The sequence below is a fragment of the Nannospalax galili genome, unplaced genomic scaffold, assembly GCF_000622305.1.
Source record: "Nannospalax galili isolate Female #2095 unplaced genomic scaffold, S.galili_v1.0 scaffold261, whole genome shotgun sequence".
Classification (NCBI taxonomy): domain Eukaryota; kingdom Metazoa; phylum Chordata; class Mammalia; order Rodentia; family Spalacidae; genus Nannospalax; species Nannospalax galili.
The window spans coordinates 3122548-3149883 of NW_008345226.1; the positions used below are offsets into that span (position 1 = coordinate 3122548).

The window sequence follows — 27336 nt, forward strand, 5'->3', positions numbered from 1 at the left end:
TCACATAGTGACATGTCTGAAACAGAGTCACAACATTCAAGTATCTAGTATAAAAAAGCATGAAGCCTAGAATTGGCCAGCACTGACACTGTGGCTCTTCTAAGCCTGGGTTAATTAAGTTACTTAACTAAATTATACCTAGCTGACTTTAGTTTTTAAAAATAATTAAGGTAGCCTATATAAATAAACACAACATTGTTGAAAGATGTACAGATAAAAAAAAAACAAGGTGAAGGAAAATGAAATGATCAATATCCAAAATACGAAGAAGGCAGTTGGAGCCAGGCTTGGTGAAGCTTGCGTTTAATCCCACACTGGGGGGTAGAGGCAGGCAGATCTTCATAAGATTGAGGCCAGCCTGGATGACGTACACAGTGAGTTCCAGGCCAGCTGGGACTACATAGTGAGATCTTGTCTCAAAACAACAACAATAAAACAAAGAAGGCAGTTGAAGTCTGGATATTTTAGACAGAAATAAACTTGAAGTTAATGACATATGGGGAGTATAAAAGTCAGAGATTAGATCGTGTCACCTAGAAATGGCATGTAGAAGAGAGGGCAATGTGGACCAGGAACATGGCCTCAGCCATGGCAACATTTAGAATGCAGGTGAAAAGGAGCTACTGTAAAGAAGATGAGGGAGGAAGTGAAGTGGGGGTCATGAGGCAATGAAAGAATGTGCTTCCAGGAGGAAGCAGGTAATTGGGTTGAAGGCCCCTGGGATGTCAAATGAGAAAAGAAACTATGCATTTGCCAGCCCAGAGATGGCTGGCGACCCTGACAAGAAGAGCTTCAATTAAGAAATGTGGGTGGAAGCCATGAGAGAGGCTGAGATGAGGGGCAAAGGTAAAGGAGTGACCAAGGCAATGGTTACAGATTAAGAAATAAGAGACATCGCCCAGGATCAGCTGAGGCACATGGGCACCTCTGGTCTATTAATAATGTGTGCTCTTTTCACTGAGAACCTTTTTTTGTGTATCCATCAATTCCATAATCAACACAACATAGAGGTAGAGGAGGGGTCTCCTCCACCCCTGCCTGTGTGGGCTCTTCCCTCCACTGAAGTGGCTCCACTGGCCTGAAACATGGACTCCTCACTCAGCATCACTGCAGTCTGCAGGACTAAGACCCATGGCAACTTCTCCACTGCAGTGGACCAGGGCCCATTCAAGTTTCACACTCTGTATCCCAGTAGGTAGCTGACCAAAGTTTTCCTTCCCATCATACATGGCATTGTCAGCAAGAGATTTGGTAAATACAATGTCTTCATTGTTTCTTGTGATGTTAAAAAGAGTAGTGCTCTGAGCACCTAATGGGACTGACTTATGCAATCCTCAGCTCAGGCTTTCATTACAAGAGGCTGATGAACTATATCTAAAGAGCAGAAACTCTGGGGACTGGAGACGTGGCTCAGTGGTTAAGAGAATTGACAGTTCTTACAGAGGACCCATGCTGACTGTTCTTGCACCCATATGACAGCTGATAACCATCTGTAACTCCAGTTCCAGGGGATCCAACACCCTCTTCTGGCCTCTGCTGGTACCAGGCATGAATGTGATGTACGTACATACATGCAGGCCAAGCACTAATATACATAAAATAAAAATAAATAAATCTTAAAAAAAATTAAAAACCAAAATCTCTGTTTAGTGGAAAAGAAGGAAGTCTTTGCAACAGACTGTTTTCAGTCTGTAAGACCTTTTCCACATATTTTGCCATGGTCACAATAATTTCTCAGGCACCTTTAACTCTGAGTCACCCAGCTGGTATGGAATCTCCGCCTTTATCCACTAAAAGCCCTTCTACATCTTACTAGTAAAACTCTAGTCTTTTCTTCACTGAAGATTAGTTATTCCATCATTCATTCAGAGTTCCCAGAGAGTCAGCTTACCTTAGGACTTGCTATAAGATCTTCCACAGCTGTGCACTTAAATTCTGATGATAGCTGAAAGTCAGCAACAAAGTATAGAAGAATCTCCCTAAGGAAAGCACAGTTTCAGAAACAAATATATCAGGACAAGAGATGTGGCCCTCGCCTGTCAGAATTGGGTTTGTCTCTTCAGTACCAAACTTCCTGGAAAAGATGGGTATTCATTCCTACCAAATACTTTGTTTTTGCCATTGACATCCAAGTGACCTTCAGGAAACACAGACTGGGGTGAGGGACTTGGGCATAGTTATTAAAGGGCAACTGGAGGGAGCCTCCTAGTGATAGAAATGTTCTGAGTCTTGATTGTGTCAACACTGATACCTTGATTGTGCTTCTGTTCTGCAGTTTTGCAAGGTATTACAGTTGAGACAAACTGAGCGAAAGGTGCACTTCTATTTCTGTATTGTTTCTTAGAATGGCATGTTTTTATTGTATTAGTTATTTCAAAATAAGACGTTTATTGAAAGAGAAAGGAGAAAGGAAAACAAAAGGAGAAAAGGGAGGGAACAGAGGGGAAGGAAAGGAAAAAGAATAGAAAAGGGGCTGAGGCGATGGCTTAGGAGGTCAAACTCTGGCCTCACAGGCATAAGCACTGCAGTCACATTCCCAGCAGCCACATAAATGCTGGGTGGGTGTTTGGGCCCACCTTAATCTCAATGCTCCAGAGGCATCTGCACACACATATGTGCTCACACACTGCAGACACACATACCGAAAAGCACAAAGGCCACACACACACACACACACACACACACACACCAAACAGCAATAACAAACCTACCCAGAAGAGGGGGAAAGGGAGGGAGGAAGAGAGAGAGAGAGAGAGAGAGAGAGAGAGAGAGAATATGAAAAGGAGCACAATATGTAACTAACCAAATTCCAGGAAAGCCCACACCTGCACCTGCACCTGCCTGATTGATCTTTTCTACAGAGTTCAGCATTGAAAACTTCCAGGAGGTAAACAGGCAGACCACAGAATTACTGACTCTACCTCTACTCATCTCCCCCATAAGAACAAAGGAGCCCAATTCCCTAGAGCAATTCCTTTCAATAGAGCTTCCAGGATTAGCCTTAAAATTCATATATGGGCCTGGTGTGGTGGCACAAGCTTTCAATCTTTTAAAAAATATCTATTTATTTATTTTATATGTATGATTATATTACCAGCAGTATGTAAATACACCCGTGTTGTGCAGTGCCCACAGAGATCAGAAGAGGGCACCAGATCCCCTGGAACTGGAGTTATGGACAGTAGTTAACTGCCATGTGGGTGTTGGGAACTGAACCTGAGTTCTCTGCCAGAGTAGCTGAGCCATCTCTCCAGCCCCCAAAGCCTGCAATCGTTTTTGTTTGTTTATTTGATCAGTTGATAGGTTCTCCCTGGCCCCAGCCTGCCTGGAACTCACTATGTAGACCAGGTTGACCTTGATCTCACAGAGATCTGCCTGCCTCTGCCTCCTGAAGGCTAGGATTAAAGGTGTGTAATCTTAACACTTAGGAAGCTGAGACAAGTATGATAGATTTTTCTGGGATTGTCTATATAACATACTTCATTCCTAGTAGAATATGAAATTTAGCTACCACATCTTAAAAGTGTCTATAGTGTTTTCATTCTGATGTGCTCCAAGAACATCATGTTTACTTTGCAAAGAATTTACAAAATATTTCCCATTTTTATTAACATGATATCAAAGACAAAAGAGCTCTTTCTTTTTAACATTCACATTATTGGTATGCTAAGAAAATTGTTTATATTTACATTTACTTATTGCTTCAAGGAGACTTAAATTCAAAAGTTTCAGCATTTCTGGAACATCAGATACAGTGCACCAGAATTTTTTGCCTGACTGATAAGGAGATGAATGGGAGTGGAATGAATGTGAGCTTTCTGGTGCTTGAGATGAAATGAGGAGAAATCAGATGGTGTAGAAAGAAACAAGTAGAGTCCCCAGGAAAGGGAAGCATGGCTCAACCTCATGACCAGTTCGATGGAGCAGGGGAGGTAAAAAGTTTTCTATACAAAGCATCCCTGTCCCAAGATCCAGCCTCTTCCCCACCAGAGGTTTGAAACCGCTTCAGAATGTCTACCCTTTCTATGGTGACTAGACATTCTTCTGTGTTTATATTCAAAACAGATCAGCAATCACTTAAGAATATTCTATCAGACAAACATATGAGCAGTAGCATTTGCTGAGAAGTAGGAGAATCAAAGGGGCAAGTGGGGTTAAAGAAAGTTACGAATCATTCTCCACCTGTGACATCTTCTTCAAAGTCCACATTCTGAAGAACGTCACACACATTCACCATTACTTCTATAAAAGGGGAGATGATGGATGGGATGCTATTTTTAAATTAAATACATTTCACGTAAAGATTTTATGAAATCGTGGTGACTTTTGTATTTTCGTGTTTTTTCTAAATCTCATTACTTCCATGTACTACCTGAACTCCCACTTACACACAGCTTTTGCTTTCTGGGGCTTTGCAGAGCCTGCCCTCGTATCCTAGGTAGGACCCCAATCCACTTACACTACAGAGATTCAACCTAGAGAGGGGTACAGACTAGGAAGACAGCTATTACAAAACAAGGCAATAAATGCTCAGAGGAGAATGGGAGCAAAGCACGTGTCTACAGAGGAGAGGCTCTAACTCATATTCTGGGAACTCCAAAGCTAGAGAAGAAGGCAGACAGGTGTGAGTGGGTGGGATATGTGAAGGACATATTCCTGGTCACCTGCACCATGTGGTGGAGAACGATGCAGTTCCTTGCAGTATAATCTGAATCTCTTGGGTGAGATATCCATAATCTTTCTAGAAATGTGCCAGTCACAGATACTGGTTGTGTATGCATAATTTCATATAAGCTTTATGAACACTCTTCAACAGAAGGATTCCTATTTTGAGCCTCTCAAGCTTCCTTTTGTGAAGAGCATGCCCTCACAATCGGGCCCATTCCCTGTACCACCTTTTATGACCTCCCTTCATGACCTCCCTCCAGGACTCCATCTTATGCTTTTCTAAATAGAGCTTTTGCTAAATAGCTCTGCCCTTGGGATTCTGTCCCACAAGACTGACTAGAGAGAAAGACAAATTATCCAGCGGTCTCTAAACACACACACACACACACATGCAGACCTCATTGTTTTGCAAAATTAGTTCACACACAAAAATATGAGACACTAGAAAAAAAAAAAGACTATAAGATACCAAAAATTCATACATGTAAGATCTGACCATAGATGCTTGAGAACCCTTTCCTTTAGTCATTGGCATGAGCCCCTTTCTTCTATAGTATTCTACAATAATGCTTTCTTTTGTTCTAAGAGTATATCATCTCAGACCTCACTCAACTTTTAAAACTTCAGGTTTCCTTTATCACAAACATAATTATCATGTAATTCGTGAAAGGCCCCTAAAGGAGGTAGGCCAGGAGTCATGCAAGGAAAAACTATAGGAATCAACCAGTGTTCATTCACTCATAGCCACTGAATCAAGGAGATGCTGTGCATCAGGGACTCCTAAAACACAGGCTGCCATTCAACGGGCCTTTGTCCTACCTAGGAACAGCCCTTCTCCTGAAGCATTTACTCATGAGTTTACACTCAGATTTGATAATAAAATCAGAAACTTACCTTTGTTTAACATTCTCTGTCTACTCAGAAGTTCAAGAAATACCCTAAAGATCACTTTCTGAGCTACTACTGGCTTCCAGGACCTTGGCTATAATGCCAATCTCAGCTCATATCCATATATGCAAGTCTGAACTGGAAGTTTCCATGGAGTCCAGCTACATGAAGCAAAATACATCAGTACCATCTCTTTAAGTGAGGGCCAAGCTATGGAAGACTCCAGAAGTTTCCATGAAGTCCAGCTACATGAACCAAAATACATCAGCACCATCTCTGTGAGGGCCAAGCTTTGGAAGACTCCAGAGAAGACCATCTCCCTTCTACTCCATAATCACATTCTGAGTAAGTGTTCTCACTAAGGGGAAATGTGAAGGATCTCTAACTGCATTAACAAAGATGTACTTTTTCTAGACATGACAGATATAGGCAGGGGTACCTCAAGGTACCTGAATCCAGTTGTTCTTTTTAAACAATAACACATTAAGCTAAATTAGTTAGTGTTGGCGATGCAGGACAGCAAGTCTCTTAATCTGAAGAAGAGACCAAAAGTCTGTTCTTCAATCCAGTGAATACTGATATGGAATGGTCACAGCTCAATTCTGCCTCACAGAGCGAGAAATCCAGTGATGGCTTTGAAATACCTGTTTATCTTGGGGCCTTTTCTTTTGCTTTGGCAATTGGTAGCAATCTTAAAAAATAACTTTCTTTTTAAAAATAATTTTAGTATTTTTCAAACACAAAGTATGCTTGTGCTTTCCTGAGGATGAAATACATGAAGTCTACCTTATCGAGTTCACATATATGCCAATAAGCCAAACATAGTACTAGAGTTTAGCAGTTAAGAGCAAGGGCTGTAAGACCAGAGGGCCCAGGAGTCAAATTCCCAGTTTTATCACCTAAATGTTATAGAATAGTGGATAAATTATTTCACTTCTCCATGCTTTAGTCTCCTCATCTGTAAAAGTATCTAGTTTTATAAGCCTCCTGCATATATCAACTTATGCAAAACAGGTTGCTTAGAATAGTTACTGGTATATACTAAAGATGGACCAAATATATACTAATACTATCATTTGTATTCTTACTCAAAATAACTTGACATTTGTGTCTAATATTTAAGAGTATCCATTGGCTCAATGGTTAACAGCTCTGACTCCTTTGCAAAGGACCCAGGTTCGAGTCCCAGCACCAACACAGCAGCTATGAATCGTCCTTAACTCCAGTTCTACAGGAATCCGAAGCCCTCTTCTGACCTCCATGACAATGCACGACACAGGTGCACTCACATACATGCGGGCAATATACTCATACACAGAAAAAAAAAAAAAGTAAAAATAAAAAAAAAAAAAAAAAAAAAAGAAAAAGAAAAAAACTTACTCATCTGTGGCCGGGCACGGTGGCACACACCTTTAATCCCAGAACTTGGGAGGCAGAGGCAGGCGGATCTCTGTGAGTTCAAGGCCAGCCTGGTCTACATAGTGAGTGCCAGGACAGTTGGGGCTACAGAGAGACCCTGTTTCAAAAAGACTAAAACAAACAAACAAACAACAAAAAAAGCTTAATCACCTGGATTCCAGTTTCAACTTACTTAATTTTATTTATTAATTTATTTAAAAAACAATTCCTTCTACTCCATTATTTGAAAATAACAAGTAATAGTATTCACTGTTTTTACATTAATCCCTTCAAATTGTTTTTAAGATTTGCTTTTGTTTTTAATTATGTGTATATGTCTATGTCTGTGTGTGAGTGTGTGTACGTATGAGTATAGGTGTCTGCAGAGGGTGTCAGATATCCTGAAGCTGGAGTTATAGGTGGTTGTGAAATACCCAACACTGGAGATGGGAACTGAACGTGGGTCCTCTGCAAGAGCAGCAAGTGCTCTTAACTGCTGAGCCATCTCTCCAGCTCACCTTTGCATTTGTTAAAAGTATTTTTTGAATACATACTAATATATTGGATAACATGTAGAAAAATTGGTCAGTTTTAAAAGAAGTTGCTCTTTTAAATTAAATAAATACATATTAAAAATTAGCATAAGACAGGAAAGTGCTAAACTGCCTGCAATCAAACGAGAATAGACAAAAAAAATTAAACCCTACATTTTTAATTAAATTATCCAGTTAGCATTAATTAAACAGAAGTAGACTGAACCTAATGTGACAGGGTGAGAAGGGAGAAGGATGTTGTCAGGTGCAAAGTGACCCTCACAGAGGGATTATTCTCCACACTTCAAAGTCTCCAGCTGCTCTGTGAGATGAGATAAAGAAACAAATACGATTGTAGATCCTATCCACACATGTTAAATGACATTGACATATTTATTCAGACATATACAGGCATACACACATATATAAACATATTTAATTGATTGCATCCTACCAAGTCTTAGTAACCAATTGATATGCCTGAATGTTATGACAAGCAAATAAACCAGGTAAATTTATGGCCATCTAATTTTAAGGCTGAGGAGCTAAAATAGTCTTCTGGAAAAATGCTGATGAAGGGTAGAAACTATTGGGGAACCCCATTCTTCAAGCATTCTGCTGAAGCGCACAGCAGTATGACACTAACATCCATCCATCCACGCAAGTCACTGGACTAGAAGCCTTTTACCATCTTAGAATATCTATATAGTGTTGAATGTGTCCTATTTCTGTCTTGTTTACAGATTACTTACTATATGTTTGCCACCTCAGGCACATTTAATGATGGCAAGCATAGTGTTCTTGTTTTATTGGTCCATCAACTACTTGTCCCACTACTTAGAACCAAGTGTCTTCAATCTCCCGAGGTAGGACTGATGTTAGACATGAATCCTAAAGGATACCTTGTGGGGTCTCCATGCCTGCTCAGGAAATATAGACCTGTAGACCCCAATCCTGCCACAGAGGCTTCCATACAGCTCCAGCAGCTGTAGAACTGAATCTGTATCACACAGCCTGGGGCCTTTGAAAAAGCTCCCCCGTCTTTCTTCCCCCACTTCTCTCCCTTCCTCATTTCTTCCTTCTCTCCCTCCTTTCCTCCCTTCCTCCTGTCTTCTACTCTTTGACTTTGAAAAAGCTCCCCCGTCTTTCTTCCCCCACTTCTCTCCCTTCCTCATTTCTTCCTTCTCTCCCTCCTTTCCTCCCTTCCTCCTGTCTTCTACTCTTTGAGAACATTCATCTTCAGAAGGATTCTGTCAGTTGCTAAGAAAAATAAAAGTCGTAAGGGGAATATCACTTCAAGTTGGGCAGGTTTTAAGTTCTCCCTGGCCCAAAGCTTCTCATCTCACTCAATAGATCTTTGAACCCAGAAAAATCAATGGGGCCATTAAGTTAGTGGGCCTCCTGTTCTTACCCCTGCCTCCCCTATGACAGCTACCCGAGAGCAGCCCCCTGAACAGTCTTCTGTGGACTTGACTGTAAAATCTTGTCCTATATTCAAATTCTTTGAATCTTGGGCCTCACTCCTTCGTGGACTCTTCCCTTTTAAGAGTTGAGATTCAGATATCTAAGTTTCTCAAGTAACCCTGTCTACACATGTTAACATTCAACTGACCAAGAAAGCAAAACTCAGTTTCCTTCTGTAAGTTCAGTACCTAAACTACAAAAAATAGATTTTTAAATGGTTATGGAAATGTCATGAGTATCTGTGAGCAGAAAAAAATTAACAAGCAAATTCAATAAGACTTCTTTATTATATTCAAGGGAAGAATTAAGTAATGAATGTACATCCATCATACTGCTGGGCCACATACCACTAGGTACTTAGTGATTACAAGTCTCTTTCAAGGGACTATTAGTCTGGGTATATCTAACTGAATATGATCAGGGTAAAGGTCATAAAGTCATTCTATTGACTTTATTTAATAACATTATTATTCAATAACTTCTCCAATCAGTAGGAAAAAACAAACAAACCAGGGTCTGTTGCTGAATTTAGAAAGTTCAACAAAGCATGTGGAAGAAATTAGTAATTATTTTTACCTTAAATTAGACATCAGTTTTCTGGCAGTTTCTGCACTGGATGTACTTTGAGAAGACATCAGTGAAGAGGGAACTTGGCAATCACCACTCACAGAATTGACTTTGTGTCCAGAACTTGGACTTAAATCTTCCATTTCCACACTGGGCAAGCTGGGGTTTATAGTGTCAAATACAACCACATTAGGTACAAGTAATCTCAAGAATATTTACATGCAGCAAACAAAATGTTAATATACAACAAATAAAGACACAGATCACAATGCAGTACTTACGTTTCCACATATGTAGTTAGTTATATAAAAATATTCTTAGAATAATTATCATTTCTTTGCATATATTGCTTCAAGGTTTGGGGGTAGCTACAATGAAATAGAATTGATGACAAATCTTTATTGATTTAGAGATTTTTGAGACAAGGTCTCCTGTAGCCCAGGCTGGCCTTGAACTCATTAGGTAGCTGTGGATAGCCTTGAAGTTCTGATCTTCCAGTTTCTACTTCCAAAGTGCTAGGATTATAGGTGTGCACCACCATACCTGGCTGGTGATAGTTTATTCTTAAAAACAGTGATCATCTACCACTTATCTCTTCTTTGTGAGAAAAGATTTAACTTATATTTTAGACTTGCAAAAATTCACAGAAATAAAACATCAAAGGAACAAAGTAGTAAGAGAAACATGTAGTGAGGATTTGAAGGACAAGTGTTCCAAAGGATGTGTAATGTCCTGGGGGAGAAAGTGGGGCGGGGCTGGCAAGAAGAATGAGAAAAAGAAGTTGGGACCCAGTAAACAGGAAGCAGAGGGAAAGGGTTGTGGTTGAAGAGATGGTGGTTTGCGGCCTTGAGGAGGAAACTGAGCGTCCTTAAGTGGAGGAGGTACCACCACGGGAAGGTTTCACACACAAGACTAAGGTGATCTGATACAAGTTTTTAAAAAAGAGTGAGGATGCATAAAAGTAATGCAGTGTGATAAGGGAGGAAAGCTCTTGGTTTGGTGGAAACTCAACAGTACAAGATGCCCAAGGTGGTAAACTAAGAGAAGGGAAGATGGACAGAGGTTGGATGGGTAGGGAGGTCCGATGAGGCAGTTTTACTTTCAAGTAGCAAGAAAAATTTTTTAAATCCTTTCATGCAGACTTCCTCAAATTTCAGCTCTGGGGAGTTTCTCATACTTGTATTGGGAAGGCCTTTAAGGCTGGATAATCATTTACATCACATGGAGCATCTATAGTTCCTTGGCATTAATGATACTGTCTTACTCCAGCTAACTGCTTTAAGATTAAGAGCATTACATAAACTAATTCTTAATCATCTATTAAAGAAAACTTGCACAATGTCTGAAAGCTCATTAATTATAACCCCTTTTATGCTAAACTTTTCTTAAGGATTTTTAGTATCCATTTTAAGGTTATTGTAAATTCTTTCTAGTGTTGGGAGTGGAGGGTAAAATGTGCTATGCCACAGCACAGGAGAATGTTTCTTCTTCTGCCAAATATTGATAGGGCTTACCTTGCTCAGTAAGCAGTATAGCAGTTACCTAGAACCATGAGAAAAAAAATAACAGGGCCCACATCACAGAATTATGCTAAGGACTGAATGAAATATGCAAAGAATTTAGCTTGATGCTCAGTATTAGAAATGTCCAGCAAACACTACCTAATAATTACTGTTATTATGATCATCTTTATCATCAGCACCATTAGTATTGCATTTGATCAATTTCTTCTATTAAGATTGCTCATATTAATTTGAGTCACTAAAATTCATATTAATTTGAGTCAACACTGTTTTAGAAAAAAAACAACAAACTTCAAGAAGAACTAAGAGTGCCTGGGCTGAAGAAATGGCTCAGCAGTTAAGAATACCTGCTGCTCTTCCAGAGGACCCAGGTTTGGTTCCTAGCACCCATCAAGTGGCTCACAATCACCTGTAACTCCAGCTCAAAGTGTCTGACACCCTCTTCTGGCCTCTGGGGGCACCCAGACCCATGTGACATTCACTCACACAGACACCCATACATAGACATAAATAATAAAAATAATTTTTTAAACAAGAACTAAAAGTAATGTATGAAATAACACACACACTTATGTTTTAGTGTCTGGATGGATTTTAAATTTTAACTTATATTTCACAATATTTCTATATTAATACCTTACTCATGAAAAGGCCTAGTAAAAGCACTAGTGGAAAACTGTATCATTTAGTCAGTCAACAAATATTGAGAGCCTACTACAGTCAGGTGCCATTCTGGCTACTACAGACATAAGAATGAAAAGATCCTCATTCTCAAGACCTGAGTTAGCGTCTCATGGAAAAGAGGGAGAATCAAGTTAGAATGAAACTGGCAAAAATCAATGAATAAGTGAGAGACTTAAACAGTAATGAGTGCTTTAGAAAATAAAAAATAGGCTGATTTCACAGTGAAAGTGTGACTTGTCACAGTGAGTAGCCTTTTTGGACAAGTAATCAAAAAAACATCTCAAGAAACTTAGAGTTGAAGAATACAGGCTATATCCTCTTCAAGAAACCTGCATGTGGGGCGGGCAAGATGACTCAGCCAGTAAAGACAGTTGCCACCCAAGCCTGATAACCTGTGTGAATCTGTAGTCATGGAAGCTGAAGGAAGTGTTATGCTGTCTGGTCACTGCAGCAACAGCTCTGTGGATACCCATATCTGCCTGACAGAGCTAGGGAGGCCTCAAGGAAGAGAACGCTGATCTAAGACCCAGGTGAGACTGCAAGGCAGATGGCATACACGGGCAGAGGGCATTTAAGGACAGGAAGTTGTATAGACAGAGAAGTGATATAATGACACTGTAATTTAGAACCTCTGGGAAACAATGTAGGGGTTAAAAGGAGGGCAGAGTCAGGATGATTTGTGTCACGCTAGAAGTTTAAATTTTACCTTGAAAGTGATAGAACTATGGAAGACTTTTGAGTAGACAGGCAAAGTTGAACTGAGCACTGGAGCAACTACTCTGTCAGCAAGGGAAGGAAAAAGAAAGCTCTTCTGTTTTTCTCACCCTTAAATCAAAACACTGCTGTACAAAGAGCACAGGATTTGGATTCAGCACACCTGAATGTGAATGCCTGGAAGGCAGCTTAGGCACGTTTGCAGTAAAGAATGAGTTAATTTTCTTGAAAACATCCTTCTAATTCTACCATATACCTAAAATATCTAGTTGATTTTCAGAGTGGCAAAATTTTCAAGGAAATTCTAGAATACAAGGATTGTAGCAATTATAACAATGTTTGACAATAAGTTAATAAGCTATAGAGAAAAATATCATTCCTACGATTTCACAGGCCTCCCCTGTATGCATGTGACTCTCACTTCTTTGGTGACATTACAGTAATTTGAATTGGTTCCCTATTGTGAGTACAAAGTTAAGCCTGCTCCTTTTCATTATTCCCAAATCATCACAAAAGACAAGAAAAGGTTTGCAAAAAAAGTGAATGTCTACCTTTTCTAGTCTCACCTGTAAAATGTGGTGTCTTTCTTAATTCCCTTTGTTGCTATTATTTTCTTTCTTCTTCAAGCTAAACATTGATAATTACTTTTCAACAGTGTAATTACCATCACTTGGAATTTGTATAATTATAGTATACTCACCTTTTCTGTATAAGTACTGAAGAGCTTCTCTTCATTACTGGGATATCATTGTACAACTCTTGTTTTTCTTCAAAAGAACACAGACAAAATAAAGACAATCAGATTCCTACAATGACAAATCAGTAAGTAGTAACAAAAGAATTATTCGCTCACTAACTACCTGTGTAGAATTACAATTTGTATTAAACATCCATAGAAATTATACCAATTTAAGGCACTTTATAATATATTCTTGGGGTAACATAATACTTTTTAATAAAGTATATACAGACTATCTAATAATCTAAGAGCCTTTGCAACCTCTTTCCTATAGTTCTTTACTTTTTGCTACAAGTATGTGGATACCTGGCACAAGCTCCTTAGAGTCCCTGCTCTCTCCACTTTCTGCTAAAAGGACCACCTATCTTTTCTCTTTTCACTGTGAATTCAGGTTCAAAGATACTCTGACAGGCCCCGATGAAAACTGTCTCTCCAGTAGAGTTGAACCTTAAAGTCGGAAGTAACCTGCAATTTGTAGGTGGTCTTCTCACTCAGAAAAACTCAGAATGATAGGTTATGTTGAGTCCACAATTCCTATGTGCAATTGTGGCCCATGGATTAGTTGAGCATATCCTAGAGACAGTGCAAGCAATAAGTCAATTTGTTCTCTTACTATGTAGCTCTACAATTCTTTGTTATGACCATCCAGATGCTTTGTTTCAGAAAACTGACCACTGTCATTATTTAGTGCTGTTGAAAGCCAGGTGGAACAGGAGAGCAAGAAGTGGAAGTATTGGATGGTGGGTGAGTAGCTGAGAACCTGTCAAATTCTTTTAAGAAAAACAAAAAAAGACAACAATAGATAGACAGCAGTTGTCTAAGCACACAGCTAACACAACTTGCTTCACTCACTGACTTGTATTCAAAGTAATTTAACTCAACAGTCAACTAATTCATAATTATAATAATTTGAAAATATTTCGTAATTTGTCCCTGCAAAATCCAGAATGAGTATTTGAAATTAAGTATTAATTTTAAGATCAAAATTACATTAATAATTTTTCCATAAAAAAGTTGGAACCATACTTGATTGTAAAGCAGTTGTGTTGGAAACACACAATTTTAAAGACTGGCTTTAAAATTGAGAGATTGGCTTTAAAATTAAGTCTTTTACCCCAAACCAGGTTAACATGGAATCACAAATTATTCCAATTAAGCTGAAAAGGAAAACTGTGATTTCTTAGGATGAGTTCAAACATGAGGTTGTGAATGGTCAGCTGAGAAGCTTACCTAAGCAACAATGTATGCAGGAAGGGAAAGGTCACTGCTGAGAGTTACCCCCAAACGATGGCGTATATGCACAATGAGGGTCACTAAGGAGACTGAGAAAGTCTCTGAAACTTTAGAATAAGGATATTTGCTGGGCATGGTGGCACATACTTTTAATCCCCACACTCAGGAGGCAGAGGCAGGTGATCCCAGCGTTGGAGGCCAGCTAGGGCTACATAGTGAGACCATGTTTGGGTAGGAGTTCCTTGGCCAGGAAAAAGAACAAAGAAAAGACAGTGTGGTTAATGTCATAGCCCTGTGGCCTTAGTGTACCCATTCAGAATGGATGTTACCATGTAAGGGAGGCAAAGAGGCTAGAATGACGTCCAAGGCACAACCTTAGTATACTCAGGGCTCAGACTTTGGAGGGGAATCCTGAATCAGTGTCAGGACCAATAAACTTGCTTCCTGGGGGGGAGGGGGGGAGGGAGCATGGATATCTCTCTCTCTACAAAACTCCTTCAACCATGTCTCAAAAAGGACAATGAGGATAAAAATAATGTTCTGCTTGGGCCCAATGATGGATTATTAAAAGAGAATGTATAATAACTGCAGTATAATACAAGACAAACGCAGTGGTAATGCTGAATGGCTTCTAGGAGGGACATTACTGTGAGGACATTACTGTTGCTTGGATATTGTCAGATGGCAAATTTCTGCTTTGATAAGTTCAAGTCTTATTGAAATACTTTACATCTCATGGAGAGAAACTACAAATAAATCAATTTCTGAAGGTATTCATAGGGATCTCAGAGGATTCATGGAAAGCAGGAACAGGATAAGAAGACTGAAAATTGGTGAATGTCATTATAGCATTAAAACAGATTTTGAAAATTAGAGACCTGATAAATTGTCAAAATCCCAAAGAGAACCTGATGTGAGTAACACAAGCCTGTGTGGCTTTCAGGTACTGTGACAGTCGGGGGACATTGTTTCCAGCCAGGAAGTAGCTCTCTGTCCTGTCAAAAGCATCCTCTTGCTACCCTTCCCCCTATTTCAAGAATAATAAATGTGTTCTTTTTAAGCCCAAATTTCAGACAAACTCCTGATCTATGTCTCTACTGTCAAGTATCATATTGAAAACGGTGTTCAAACTATAGTGCATCTATTCTTTACCTTTGGTTATAAGAGGAGCTTCCTGTTTTTCTTGTTTCAATGAAACATTGGTGCTGCTTTTACTCTCAGTGCTGCTTTTACTCCAAACCTGAAAAACAAGCTCTCTATTTAAAACTGTACAAAAACATAGGACATGTTATTGGGTTGATCAAAGTCCTTAAAGGACAGAGCCGGTATCAAAGAAGGGAGACCATGGGGATGCCAGGGGCAAAGCGGTGGAGTGTTTCCTGAGGGAGTGTTTGGTAGGCAGAGAAAATGACATTGTTGAGCACCTTAAGGATGACTGTGTTTTCAATGTCGCACTTACTCTTAGAATTTCTGGAAAAAGATTTGTACAGAGCTATTTATTTCCAAAATCTTTACATGGCTATAATGATGTCTCCAACAAATAAGTGTTTGATGCACCAGGAATAAACATGAAACCTGTGTCATTTGGAGGAGGCTCATCACACCAGTCGTCATGGCATGGAACAGAGAATAGGAGCACATCACTGCAAGGAAAATTTGGAGAGGATGCAGCTGGGTTCTAGAGCACCAAAGTATGGTGGGTAAGCAGATGGGAGGGTGGGGAGCTCACCTGGATCACTGGAGAAGAGGCTAGCTCCTCCTCTGACACACAATCCCACAGAAGCTGCCTAAAGGGGGCCATTGAGTCTTAGTGTATTGACTGCAGGAACCAGCGGTTTGGTGGCACCTGACATGAGTGCATGTGTGATGTAGAGGGGTGGACATATGTGGGGAGGGGGTTAGGGATAGCATTCATGACCTCATAAACCACTTTGATGACATTCTAAGATCTATTTTACAAGACTCAAAGGAAACAAACAACACCAGAAGACAGTTCGTTGGATGAGATGAGGGACAGGGGACAAGGGGATGGGGAGGAGGGAATAGATGAACATGTGCCTGCCCTTTCAAAGGAAAGGGAAAGAAACCCAGGATATTGCCTTTGTGTATTTTGTAAATCTGTCTCAAGATAGAAAAATAGGTGATTAAAAAATTAACTTTTTTAAATGGAGAAAGCAGAAATAAGGCAAAGTTCCTCTCTATTTCCTGTTCTGAAGACCTCCCCCCCAAATGCACACTGAGACACAACTGTGTCCTCTCTCTGGGCATGGGGCTGTCTTGTTTACTGAAGCTTATTCACTGTACGTTTTCCTTCCTTTCTTGCACCACCCACCTGCTAACCAACCATGTTAGAGAGACAGTGCCTAGCTACCTTTTTCCTCCCTTCCAGGAATCAAAGGTGGATTTGTACATAGCACTCTGGAAACCCTGCTGTCTGGAAGAAGGTTTAATGGGCACACCTGCAGCCTAGCAACAGTGTAACTGCAGCTGTCCATCACTACTCTTTTCTAAATACAAAGGAGAGCCTTGTCGGCAGAGGCAAGCAAACTGCTTTTAATCTGCTGTTGTCCATTTCAGAGGGAAAAAAAATGCATGTTTTTAAAGGTTCATTTGCAAAAATCTTTAAAGTCACTTTAAAATGTATGCCTTACTGTATTTCTGAAATTGCATAAAATTTAAGATTTTCTTCTGATATCTAAAGAAAAACTACATGATGTGTAAAAGATTGGACTAAATAATTTTGGAGCAGTTTATAAGCAGCATAAGACTATTTTCCACAACAGTCAACAGTAACTAAAAGATAAGCTTATGAAAACTTTTCATGCCTGTAGTTATAACCACTTTAATGTATGATGTCCCTGTTCACAATGTATTAAATTTCCTTGGTAATTTTTTTCTTATGATGAAATAAGACAAGATGTTGTCCAATGGATGAATTTAATATGAACAACAATGACACCACTCCCAGCAAACAACATTTCTTGTGCGTGCTCTTAACACAGCCTCACAAAATTAATTACTTTTGCATCCTATTGTTCAAGTGGCTGCTTTTAGCTCTACCTTGTTAGGGCTTTTTGCCCACACAGAATGACGTCTGCCCTCTCTCCTGCCTGACAGATACTACTTATATAAGTATCTACCATCTCTTTGGTGAGAGAAATTTCTTTTCATTTGCTATATTTTTTTTATTCTTCAGATTGAAAGTAGAGAAACATTTAAAATACTTTTTGATAAATTCACTGCTTACACTATTTTTATGAATAACACTATTTTTATGAATAACATTCTAGATATCTGATTTAGTAAGATACTATCTTCTCTTATAATACAGTTTTAGTCAAGGATCTGAATGTGTTCAAGGTGAGAAAACATTCAGTTGTCTTTTTAAGGACATTCTCTATGCATTTTTAAAAACCTTACAAAGTCCTTCCTTATCTTCTTCAGTCTCTTGGGCCAAACTGTAGGTTGTATGCTGCAGTTTGGGAATATCTCCTAAGATTTTTACTTAAAACATGAAACAGCATCTCCCACATAGAAAAAGAAATTATAGTTAAGTCTTGGCATGAGATTTAAGACACCTCAACTGTAATTATGTCGGCAGTGAGCAGGGTGAGACTTGCCAGTTATCCAAGGAATGAATGGATCAGCAAAATACCGTAGCCCATCTGACAGGAATGAATTATGGAATATATTCTAAAGAGACACTTGTGCTCCCCTCTTTGACTAGCAAACTATTGAAAGAATAGACTCCCCGCAAATAGAATTTCTCATGCAACATATGCATGAAGGGAAGTACTACTATTGTTCTTTCCCAAGACACAAAATGCTATACCAAAGGAAGGGGGAGTGGACCTATCAGAGCTAGGACAAGGCCCATTAAGAGAAAGCTAATTTACCCTTGTCAAAAGAATAAAGTCTGAATTCTATCTCTCATCCTGGGTGAAGACATAACACTCCAATCTTTCCCAAAGATTGTTACATTATATACTCTTGCCTCCTCTATTAATGCAGTTATTTACAGATCTTTACTGCTAAGCTCGTCGTTTTTAAAGCTCCAAATTTCCCTTTTTCTCCTTTCCAGCTCTGTTACTGAACAAAAGCCCAAGCATGCCTGTCCTGACACTGGACATTTTTATTCACTCTCTGAAGACCTCGTTCCTCCATGAATCTTTGTGTAGATCTCCATTTCTGAGTCTAAATTTCTTTGCCCCTCTCTCAAACTCAATGATCTTCAAGTTTTCTTCTAAGGACTGTTTCCAAATTCCCATATCATCAGGATTCAGATCCCATAAAAGGAAACCTTAATTGCCCAGCAATACATTTAAATACTAAAATACATACTTTTATGATATTATTAACAACACGATTGATTATCTCTTAACAACTATTCCACAGCACAAATTAGCCCATTTCACAACATTGACAAATGTACATTTTAAGTGGACCAAGGCAAAAATACCCTAGCATAAAGGTCAATCTTAAAATTAATCTTTTAATTTTACATTTTGACTTTGCCTAGCAAAAAACAGCATAGAAATTTTCTGAGCATTTAATAATATTTTTAACCATCATTACGTTAACTCTCCTAAATCCTGTAATCAATTTTTTCTCAGCCTCGGTTTCCAAAATTAACATTTAAAAATACCAGACCAAAATCATTAAGAAGTAATATTAAAGTTAACATTTTAATTATTATTTTAGACAAGACCGGCTGAGGTAAAGTTAAATAAAAACAGTTCCTCTAAGTCCCAAATTCAAATTGTATCTAAATCCTTGCATTTTAGCGAGCTTCATAAAGCAAGCACAGAACGAGTTGCTTTTAATAGTCCAAAAATCACAAACACACACAAATACTCAGGCACACCAGTTATAAATTTTAGCATACAATGAACTTAAATTCAAAAAGGAAAGGAAATAAAAAGAAATGCAGAAGTTGACAGAGGTTTCTTACTCAGTTATTTTTAGGAGTTCTAGGTACAGAGACTGTTTTATGCCCCAATGCTGTCTTAGAAACTGTCCAAACTTACAAAAGACTGGTCAGCTACAAGTCTCTGTACAGGGCACCAATAGTAAACACACTATTTTCAGAGTTACATCTCTATCTCAAATGGTTCAACAAACACCAGTGGCTCTAGAGCCCCAGACCTTTCTTGTCACATGGCAGATGCCCCAAATAATTCAAAAGAACTCCAAATTTACTCAAAAGAGCTTCCAAATTGGCAAGGCCTATCCTACAAATGACATTATTGTTAGATTACGGGCCTGTTCCTTTAAGACATTGGTCACTCTAGAAAGTCAGACTTTATAGCCTGAAGAAATCAAGCCATGTTCCTTTCTAGACCTGATAGACCCCTTTTTTTGAGAATTAAAATATACAAACCCAGGACAAAAGAGACCTAACCATGTCTCAGTTGATGCCTACTTTGAGTTATGGTCAGTTTCCCCGATGCCTTCAAGAAATCTCTCTTTCCTCCACCGTTGAGGTAACTGTGTTTCTCTACTTAAGGATAGTCCAAAGAATTCAACAGAAGAGCTCCAAAAAATAAAGCCAGTCACCAAATGGCAGCCACTCCAAATGGTTCAAAAGAACCTCAAATTGCTCTAAAGAGCCCCAAACCAAAGAGGAAAGCAAAGTCAAGGTGATTTGATCAGGGAGAAACTTACCAGAAGTCAGATTTCCTTGAGACTCCAAAATGAGAAGATAGACAATACATGAATAAGTTAGAGTGGAAAAGGAGCATAGCACAAGTGGCTGTGTAGCACCTAATTTAAGTGTTGTTAGGAAATTTAGGAACTGGAGGACATCATTTTATCTGGCTTCTTACCCTCTCTTCCTCCCCTCTCCCCCAACTACACATTATCATTGAGGACTCATAAAGGATGCTGAACAAGTAAATGCCCTTATATCAAATTCAACAGCCCTTTCTGTTTTCTTCATAGTTAGCATCATATCGACCCCTCCTCTTCACATATTAATTTCTCCATTAAAATTATTCCTAGTGTGGCAGCTTATTTTATGGTGCAGTAGAAAAATACTTCATAAATAAAAAGATGAACATTCAATTACTATCTAGTGATATAAATTCTGTGAAGAAAAATAACAGTTGAGAAAGAATACCATAGGTTCCCACATGATCTGACCCAATTGCTCCATGCTCTTTGCCCCTCGCCCCTCTATTTCTCCTTTCCAGACATTCTCTTCTCTCAAGGGCCTTGGTTTGCTGTGTGCTAAAGATTTTCTCATCTCTCTTTTACTAGCATCCCCTCACTGGGGCCATCATTGACCTCAAATACAACTCCTGTTCACACATCCTGCACAGATACCTCCTACCCCCTTCTCTTGCCTCACTTTCTCCTGAGCAGTTAATATTATGTAGGATTCAACATATTTTTCTTGTTTATCCTGCCTATTTGATACTTGCCTCACAGAATGTCACATTCACAAGAGCAGGGAGCACTGTCATTTTTGTCTTTTCCTGTTGGATCCCCAATGTCTAGGACAATAACTAATAAACATAAAATAAAAGAAAGTAAAACAGCAAGTCATGAAAAGGTATATGTGCTGTTGAGAACAGTAGTGGACATGGCGTGGGATATGAAGTCTACTAAGTTGAAGCCACAAAAGAAAACTTGGGTTTACATTGGTCTCCTCATACCTGTGTTCTTTTTCTTCACAGGATTTACATTATCTGATATTACATTTTCTATCTTGCATTTAATATTTATTAGATTCAAGTACTGAGTAGAGGAGTTGAGATATGAAATGATGCCATTCAAGTCAACTAGAGCTTTGGAGGTCACAGCAAGGACAATGAATTTTGTCTAAGAATGAGAAGTTATGGGAAGAGTCACAGCAGGAGAATGGCTTCATAGGACTTATTCTTCAAATGGAATATTTAAAGTTTTAGACAGTGGAAGACGAGACAGACAGTGAGATGATTTATGGGGCTTCCATGGTTCCTCTAGAGTAGTCGGTGAATTGACCAGAGTGGTCACTATGGAGACAACGGAATGGAAGCTACCTAAAAAAAGGCCGATGGAACAAGACTGGCTGTGCTCTGAATGCAGGGTCTGGAAGGAGAAAAATTCAACAGGAGCCCAGACTTCAGCCTTTGGTATGGTATGGTGCGCTGCTCACTGAGCTAAGGAATCATGAAAGTTCTCCTGGAATTATTTCCTGTCTTCATTTCTATGGCCCTTCTTTCTCAGCTTCCCCTGGCAATTTATCCTTTTTCATCTACCCTCAGTCTCTCACTGAACCTATTCAAATCACAAGGGGCTAAACTAGTGTGTTTTATGCAAATAATGGCTTCATCAGCATCGTCACCCCTTACCTTTTACCTCTGCTCCAGCTATTTCCAACCAATCTCATGACACTTACATGCAAATACCTTGCTGACCCTGCGAATGTTCAGTGTTCAGATGCCCGATTACCCCCTTTTCTCATTTATGGCATGTATTAACTCTCAACACTAATTTTATTATTTAGTCTTTCGTACTTTACCATTTCATACAGTTTTTCTCTCAAAAGTCTGTTTACCTTGTTTTCTTACACTTGTTCTCAGGTAGCAGAATCCTACTGGTATTTTTGTTTGTTTTGTTCTATTGTTCTTCGATTTCTTCTCTTTCTAATCCAATCATTTTCAAAGTCTAATTAGGTTTTTGAAACAAAATCTCTGTGATCAATAAAAACTTTATGACCAAAAAGTTCCTGCAGGTTCTATGCAGTTTTACTATTTTTTAGTTTTTACTATTTTTCAAGCACAAGCTCTGTCTATCATTCAAAACCCTTCTTGTTGTGATCCTAAGCTAGCTAGACATAATATCAGTGTCTTATTACAAACATCTTCTGTTATAACCTGAAAGTTCACTCAGGAGTTCCCTAGAAAAATCACAGGCAGTCTTGCTTTGACATCCTTGCCCATAGGGAGGTCCCACGAGCAATGCCCCCTCTTTTCTTTTCCTTCTTAAAAATTTTATTCATTTTAAAAAACAAATATACGTCTGGATCTTTCAAAATGCCTTTTGCATTTCTCCAGCACATGGTCATTTCCTTCTTCCAAACAGATATTAGCAATATTTACTCTTGCTACTGTGATTATTAGTTAAGCATCTTATCTAAGGTGCAGAAACACTGAATCTTCTAACCACCTTGGTTCCTTTTGTTATTATGTATGTAAATACTTTTTAAAATATTTTAGTTTTTTGTGCATGAGTGTTTTGCCTTCAGCTATGTAAGTGTGCCCATGTCATGCAATGCCCACGAAGACCAGAAGAGGGTGTCAGATCCCCTGGAACTGGAGTTATGGACAGTTGTTAGCCACCATGTGGGTGCTGGGAACTGAATCTGGGTCCTTTGGGAGAACTGCAAGCATTCTTAACCACTAAGCCATCTCTTCAGCCCCTGTACATATATATTTTCAATTCTTACCATGACACTTCAAACCAGAATTCACAATTTAGTTACATCTCCCTAAAACAAATCTAACTCTACCAAAGAGTACTGAGCATGTGTTAATAAATAAAGCAAATAATTCCACTTAGCAGAAAACATTCAATTAAAAATCGTCATTAAGCATCTATTTTGTAGCTAGAAGAGTGGTGTGGCAGAAGCATGCTGGGCCCATAAACACCTACTTGATCCCTCTCTGACATGTTTCCCATCCAAGTCTTCAGCTTGCAGCTCCAGGGCTCACTGCCTCTGGAGTTATCCACTTCTCCTTCTCCATCCCCTTCAGAAAGGCTGCCTTTAGCAATATTCTCCTTAAAGCAATTTTACTTTTTCAATTTCCTTCTCTTGAATCACCCAGTGAAGACTGAATCTGACCTTTTTGGAATTAGGCAAAGTAGCTTTAAAAGATACTTTTCATTATACACAGAATTAGTTTCATTTATCACAATCAATTACCCCATTAATTCCTGTAGCAATCTTGACAGATGACATTATTCTTACTTTATTTACAAAACAAACAAAAAGCCCAGGAGATCACACTTTGATAAAACTGGCAAGCAGCACATAGGTCTGAATTTGAAACTCAGTCATTCTCTCAGAATACACTGTCTTCTTCCCATAATAACATCCTATTCATGGGGTGGGCAAAACTGCCTTTGGGCTATAGTTGTATCCTGTATCTTGTTGTTGTTCTTTGCAATCTCTAACATAATATTGCTTAATAGACTTGTCTTGATGATATACCTCATGGTTGCTGGTAGTTCACATACTGGCTTTTAATATTTAGGTTCATTATGTCACAAAGTGTTTCTTTACATAAGGAACTTTTTACACATCAATCTTGTGGCTGCCGGCACAGTCTGTAGGTGAATCAGATGATGTTCTGTAGGTTGAGTATAGATAATTTTTCTTTGAAATCTTTGGGGCAGCTCTGTTTTGTAGCTTGTAAAATCTACTCTTAGCAATAATCATAGTACTACGCAGGCGCACAAGGCAGCAACCAGGAGAGGTGACTGAGAAACGGTCTTCTTCTGAAATGAAGTAACTTCAATATTCTGAAATATCATTGCAATACTCATATATTATTGTAGTAGTAATGCACTTTCCTATGAAAACCTCCTTAGGAACAGAACAAGGATGCACATTTAGGGTGAACCCAGTGGTGTTAGGATTGTTAGGCAGGTAATTTTCTATTTTTTTTCTTCTCCCAATTTTGGGGTAATTGGTCACCTTTTTACTCACATTGTCATAAATCACAACTATCCAAATTTAGCTGTAGCTGCCTTTTTGGTTGTTTGCTGGGTTGGGTTTTGGCCACCATAAACATAAAACCTAGACTGACAACTCATCAGCTCACCTAACTCTTACTCAGTTTTTACATGGAGGTCATGTCAGTGATCTTAGGAATTCAGAGAGCATGGATACCTTCTAGGAGCTGGAATTAGTTCCTCTGAAAGGATGACTGAAAAGAGGGTAAGCCAGGAGACATGGGTGAAGCTTGGCTCAGCTCTGAAATGATGCCTCCATCCACCTGTTTCTTTATTCACATATCTTTCTTGGGCCTCAGACTGTTAAACTCTATTCTAGGGACTGGAGGTTGCAGTTTTCACAAAATACTCAAGGGTCCATTGCAAGATTCTTAAAATACTTCTTGTGGGATGATCTGGCCATCCAGTTTTTGAAGATGTGAACAGAATATCAATGGAATTCTTTTGACAAAATTCGTAAGTTTAGAAATACCTGAGACAGAAAATAGGTCCAAATACTGAGTATTCATTAAAGAGAGGACAGAACATATATTTTGAACACAGGTCAACAAACCATCTGCCAGTCTGTTCTCAAAACTAGATTGGGGTGGGACAGATAAATATAGAGGAAAAAAGGGTTAAAGTCAGTCCAATCAAAAAGGCTGGATAAGCTCTGTTTCCCTCGGCCTACACAAACCGCAGGCCTCTTTATGACCTGCAGACTTTTCTCTATCCGGGATAAGTCCATCGTACTCTTGGCGCACCTTGACTCCCCCAGCCTCATTCACACTCCCATCTCCCCTGCCAGTCTCTCCTTCTAGCCTGGGTCCTGTCCCATTCCTTGTATTGATGCCCCAGACACCTAGGGAACCACCACTGCTTCCTGATCCTTTGCATCCAGACCAACTCAGTGCGATTTCGGGTCCCCAGAAGTGCTGCTTCAGAGCCTGGCCCTGTCCTCACATCCCTCTACTTCCCTGGGCCTGCACAACCCTCCAGCCTCATTCCTGGATGTTGGGGCTGACCATTCCTTTTCTGAACCTTGCATCCAGACCAACCCAGCTCCTCAGTGCAGTCCCCAGGAGCCCTTGGGGCAACTTCCTGACCCCAGTGCCTTTGCATCTCTGGGTAACATGGCCACCAACTGCCCTCGACCAGCAACTTTCCTGGATCTGGCTCCCAGGCCAGTACAACCCCCAAATTCCTGAGGCCAAAATCTTTCCTGGAGGGATCCAAACCTTAGAAGAGAGGCTGAGAGCATCTGATCCTCATCTGACTTGGGCCTCTGTGGGAACTCCTGAAGACAAAGGCAATCTGGCCACTCCAATATAAAACCAAAAGAGAAAACTGGAAACTTAGGGGAACCAGCTTTTCATGCCCAAAAGGTAAACCAAAAAGACACATAAAGTTTACAAAAAGAAGCAGACCTAAACTTGAAGGCTTGAATGTCACACAAGAATCAGAAACTACAAAAGATATTCACATGTCAAAATCAGAAAAAATAATAACATGAAAAACAAAAATACCATAGCCCCACCAAATACCAATAGTCCTCTAGAGGAGTACAATGAGAACCCCCTAGAGATAACGCAGGACATGGGACCCAAAAGAACAATTATAAACATGATAGAATAATTCAGTGAATTTAAAGAACACACAAACAAAGAAATCAAAGAACTGAAGGAAGATAGGGATAAACTTCTGAATGAATTCAGGAAAGAGAAATATTGAAGAAAGCTCGGGCTGAAATGAAGAAGGAAGTGAAACAGTAAGCCAATTAGAAACGACAGGAGAAAGCCTCACCAATAGGATGAAGGAAATGGAAAACAGAGTATCAAGACTGGAAGATTAAGTGGATGAACTAGACCACCTAAACAAAGGTTGTGAAAAACTTAAGAAATCACAAGAATGGAATATGCAGGAATTGTGTGACACCATAAAAGACCAAACTTATGAATCATAGGCACATAGGAAGGAGAAGAATCCCAAAATAATGGCATGGACCAGATCTTCAACAGAATCATGGAAGAAAATTTCCCAAAATTAAAGAAAGACATGCCCATACAAATACAAGAAGCATATAGAACACCAAACACACAGGACCAGAAAAGACACTCACCATGGCATATCATAATAAAAACACTAAATGTACAAAGCAAAGAGAAAATACTGAAAGATGCAAAAAGAGAACAAGTCGCATGTAAAGGAAAACACATTAGGATTACAGCTGACTTTTCAGTGCAAACTATGAAAGCCAGAAGAGCTGGACCAAAGTATTCCCAGTTTTAAATGACCCCAGATACCAACCCAGATTACTATACCTAGCCAAAACATCTATTATAGTCAAAGGGGAAAGAAAATCTTCCATAACATAAATAGGCTGAAGGAATTCATGTCCACAAAACAGGGCCTTCAGAGAGTTCTGGAAGCAATACAAAGAGCTGAATAAAGGAACGCAAGGGATTGCGGAAAGAATTCCAATGAAGGTATAACTGTGGAAAAGTACATCTATATCGAGAATGTAAACAGAAATAAAAATGACAGGATTCAATACTCATCTTTCATTAATAACTTTAAATATTAACGGACTGAACTCCCCAGTCAAAACACACAGACTAGGTGAATGGATTAAGAAACAAAACCCATCTTTCTGTTGACTGCAAGAAAACTTTCAAGGACAGACACTATCTTAAAGTAAAAGGCTGGAAAAAAATATACCAAGCAAATGGTATTAAGAAAAAAATCAGGTGTAGCAATTCTAATATCTGACTAAATAGATTTTAAACTAAAACTATTCAGAAGAGATAATGAGGGCCACTTCATTCTGATCAAAGGAACAATAAATCAAGAAGATATTACAATCATGAACATATATTCACCAAACTCTGGTGCACTCAACTTCATAAAAACAATACTACAAGACTTTAAGACCCAGATCAATGCCAATTCATTAATAGTAGGGGAATTCAGTACCCCACTGTCTCCATTAGATAGGTCAACAGGGCAGAGAGTTAAAAGAGAGACATCTGAATTAAACAATACCATATATCAAATGGACTTGACAGACATCTACCAAGTAGTCCACCCAAGCACCAAAGGACAAACTTTCTACTCAGCACCCCATGGAACCTTCTCTAGGATTGACCATATACTGGGGCACAAAACAAACCTTAATAAATGCAAAAAGATTGAAATAATTCCATGCATTCTATCAAACCACAATGCA

General features: G+C 39.1%; 1 protein-coding gene across 1 annotated transcript in view; it reads right to left on the minus strand.

The window, feature by feature from the left end:
• The window catches only part of LOC103740750 (MORC family CW-type zinc finger protein 1), a 129653-nt gene that overhangs the window by 14288 nt on the left and 88029 nt on the right, over nucleotides 1–27336 (minus strand). Inside the window, exons 8-11 of the mRNA XM_008841434.1 lie at nucleotides 15564–15627; nucleotides 13140–13206; nucleotides 9528–9677; nucleotides 1892–1979 (exon numbers count right to left, since the gene is read on the minus strand). Of these exons, the coding sequence (XP_008839656.1) occupies nucleotides 1892–1979; nucleotides 9528–9677; nucleotides 13140–13206; nucleotides 15564–15627 (369 nt within the window). The remainder of the gene's footprint in view (nucleotides 1–1891; nucleotides 1980–9527; nucleotides 9678–13139; nucleotides 13207–15563; nucleotides 15628–27336) is intronic.